The 2,500-nt window shown below is 37.9% G+C and overlaps 1 protein-coding gene across 2 annotated transcripts in view; it reads right to left on the bottom strand.

Moving 5' to 3' along the window:
* The window catches only part of LOC137975866 (ensconsin-like), a 49,417-nt gene that overhangs the window by 27,532 nt on the left and 19,385 nt on the right, over positions 1-2,500 (bottom strand). For both annotated transcript variants that reach the window (XM_068823067.1, XM_068823068.1), the window contains exons 4-5: positions 1,236-1,402; positions 789-869 (exon numbers count right to left, since the gene is read on the bottom strand). In XM_068823067.1, the coding sequence (XP_068679168.1) occupies positions 789-869; positions 1,236-1,402 (248 nt within the window). The remainder of the gene's footprint in view (positions 1-788; positions 870-1,235; positions 1,403-2,500) is intronic.

The raw sequence follows: 2,500 nt of genomic DNA on the forward strand, positions 1-2,500 counted from the left end.
AGATCATTTTCTTGTGTATTTATTACATTTATTTAGCTCGGTCTAACTAGCACCTTGTGTGCTAAATCATTGTCTTTTTACTGAGTTTAAATAAAGACTTTTACTATTCTTTACTTACTTTAGTACACAATTACGTAAAATGGCCAGTATTATAGCATACATAGTGTCCGAGAGAGGTGATGAAAATTGTGCCGTTTTGATTTCGTGACGTTTTGAAATCTTATCTGTAAGCGTGATTTAAACCAGTAGGTCAGAGACAAAAATAGTAGCTGTCAAAATTTAGATAAGCGGGCGCTCATGTTACACTGTAGGATTTGTTTTTGGGTGGATTTTGGATAGGTTGTATTGAGGGAGTGAACTGCGCATTGTGAGCTTTCATCGTTGTAAGGGACGCGTAATAAACGGGAGAATTTATACGTACATTGGGAGTCATCTTATTTCCGAAAGAGGCATGAAGTAGGTAATTGTGTTTTGATATATTTTTAATTAAATTAGATGCAAGCCCAGACGAAGTATCCCTTTAAGTCTAAGAATTTCCTTCTGTACCTATTTCTAACAATAAGTTAAGGGCGAAGGTTAGCGTTATTTTTAGGTCAGGGTAAATGCAGTTGTGTATCCTTACTTGAAGAGAAGCATTTGGGGGACACTGTGACAATAATATTGTCTGTGTTCTGAGACACAAGTGATGTTGAAGTTGGGCGAAAAAGCAAGGGGGCCATTCGTGAAGCCTACTGAAATCTGTGTGCATTTCTGGGCCTAGTGGGTAAGAAGGAACACTAATACATTACAGTATCAGAATCTCCTTCTGTGTTTTCCGCCAAGGACGACACCAATGTTCCAGGGCCTTTCCTGGCACTCTTACTTATCACCTAAAACAGACAAAAATATCAACAACATCTAAGTCGACTCCGGAACTACATCTCCTTTAAGCTTTATTTTAATGTTGCCCTGACCAATGACCACATACAAAAGAAAAAAAGTATACAATACTGTCAGTCATTGGCTTTTAGGTGGGTGTGTGTGAACCAAAGAGCTGACCAATTACATTGTATTCTTTGACCTGATGGAGAGCAAAGTCAGCTGTTTCTCCTTGTTTGCAGTGAAGGCAAAGTAACACACACCGATTAAGGTCTAACTGGATCAAATCAAACCCATTGAAAAGGTATATCCCAACAAAGCTGACTAAAGGCCAAGAACCCCATGCCCAGTGTTTCAGCGGATATATTTGCACTAACCTCTGCCCTCTCTTGCACCTCCACAGAGAATTCATTCTGTTTTCTTTTCTTGGAGGTGTCCACTGTTTCAGTCTGACTTCTTATATTTCCTGGGCTGGACTTGGTCTTGGTGACTCGGGATTTTTGCTTCTTTTGAAGCTCCCTAACCAGGTCATTCTTACTGGAGTCTAGAAAATAATGTTGAAATCAGTGAAGGCAAGAATTTGCTCACAGGATTCCCATAGACATCTCCTTGATCCTGACAGATTCGTTTCTGGCCCCACCCACCATTAAGAAATCCGCTTCTGAGCTAATCCCCTGTTGATGGGTTAATGTCAAAAATATACTATCAAATTACTTGTTAAAGTCAACAATAGTTCATAAGGGAGGCGGCGAACAGAAACAGGTCACTTGAATACCCCAATAAATCTCAATATTAATTATTTTTATTTTTATTTCATTAGTTTTGCAGTATACATGTACTTATTATATAACACATTGTAACAATGTCCAAATATGGTCATAGTTCGCTCAATATTCGTCATGCATACTCAACAGATATCCTGCGATATACGTTATTTTGTGTGTCACAGAGAAAATTTGGTAGTTTTTCCAGCTTTTTGTCCAATAAACATACAAAATTGTGCTTTGTCATCAATGTGTTGAATAATAAAACAATATTATTATCCTGCTCAGTCTTATTATAAGGAATATCGCATGATTTTAGCCCACTCTGCCTACGGCCTCGTCGGCTATTAAAGTATCAGGCGATATTCTGTGCAATTTTGAAGGATACTTGTTAAATGTACATGTATGAACATGATAGAGTTGGGACAACAGCATAAAGCCTGGAGTTACAGTTACATGTAGCAAACAGGAAGCATGCTGGACATTATAAAATAATATACATGTAAGGTAGACCACAGCACTGAGAACTCCATACCCCTCTCTTAATGAACATTGCGTGGGTACTTAAAGTGGTACTACGACCAAAAAAAAATTCTGTCTTTTCTTTGGATTTCAAAACTATGTTAACTAAACACTAACTGACCCAAGTTTTAAGACCTGATTTTAAAAAGACACCTGTTTATTTTAACTGGAATTTTCTATTTATTGGTCCACCATTACTAACTTTAAAATCTTGAGAGAGCTGGGTCGAGGAGAAAATGACGTCAAAGACTCACTGTTTACGAATGCAATGCGTGTGTACGCGGCCAAAGTAATATGCAGCACGGGAGTTTCAGGCTTTCAGACTTTTAAACCCGTGTTTTGCATATACAATAAAT

This window comes from Montipora foliosa, chromosome 11 (genome assembly GCF_036669935.1).
Source record: "Montipora foliosa isolate CH-2021 chromosome 11, ASM3666993v2, whole genome shotgun sequence".
In the NCBI taxonomy this organism is placed as follows: Eukaryota; Metazoa; Cnidaria; class Anthozoa; order Scleractinia; family Acroporidae; genus Montipora; species Montipora foliosa.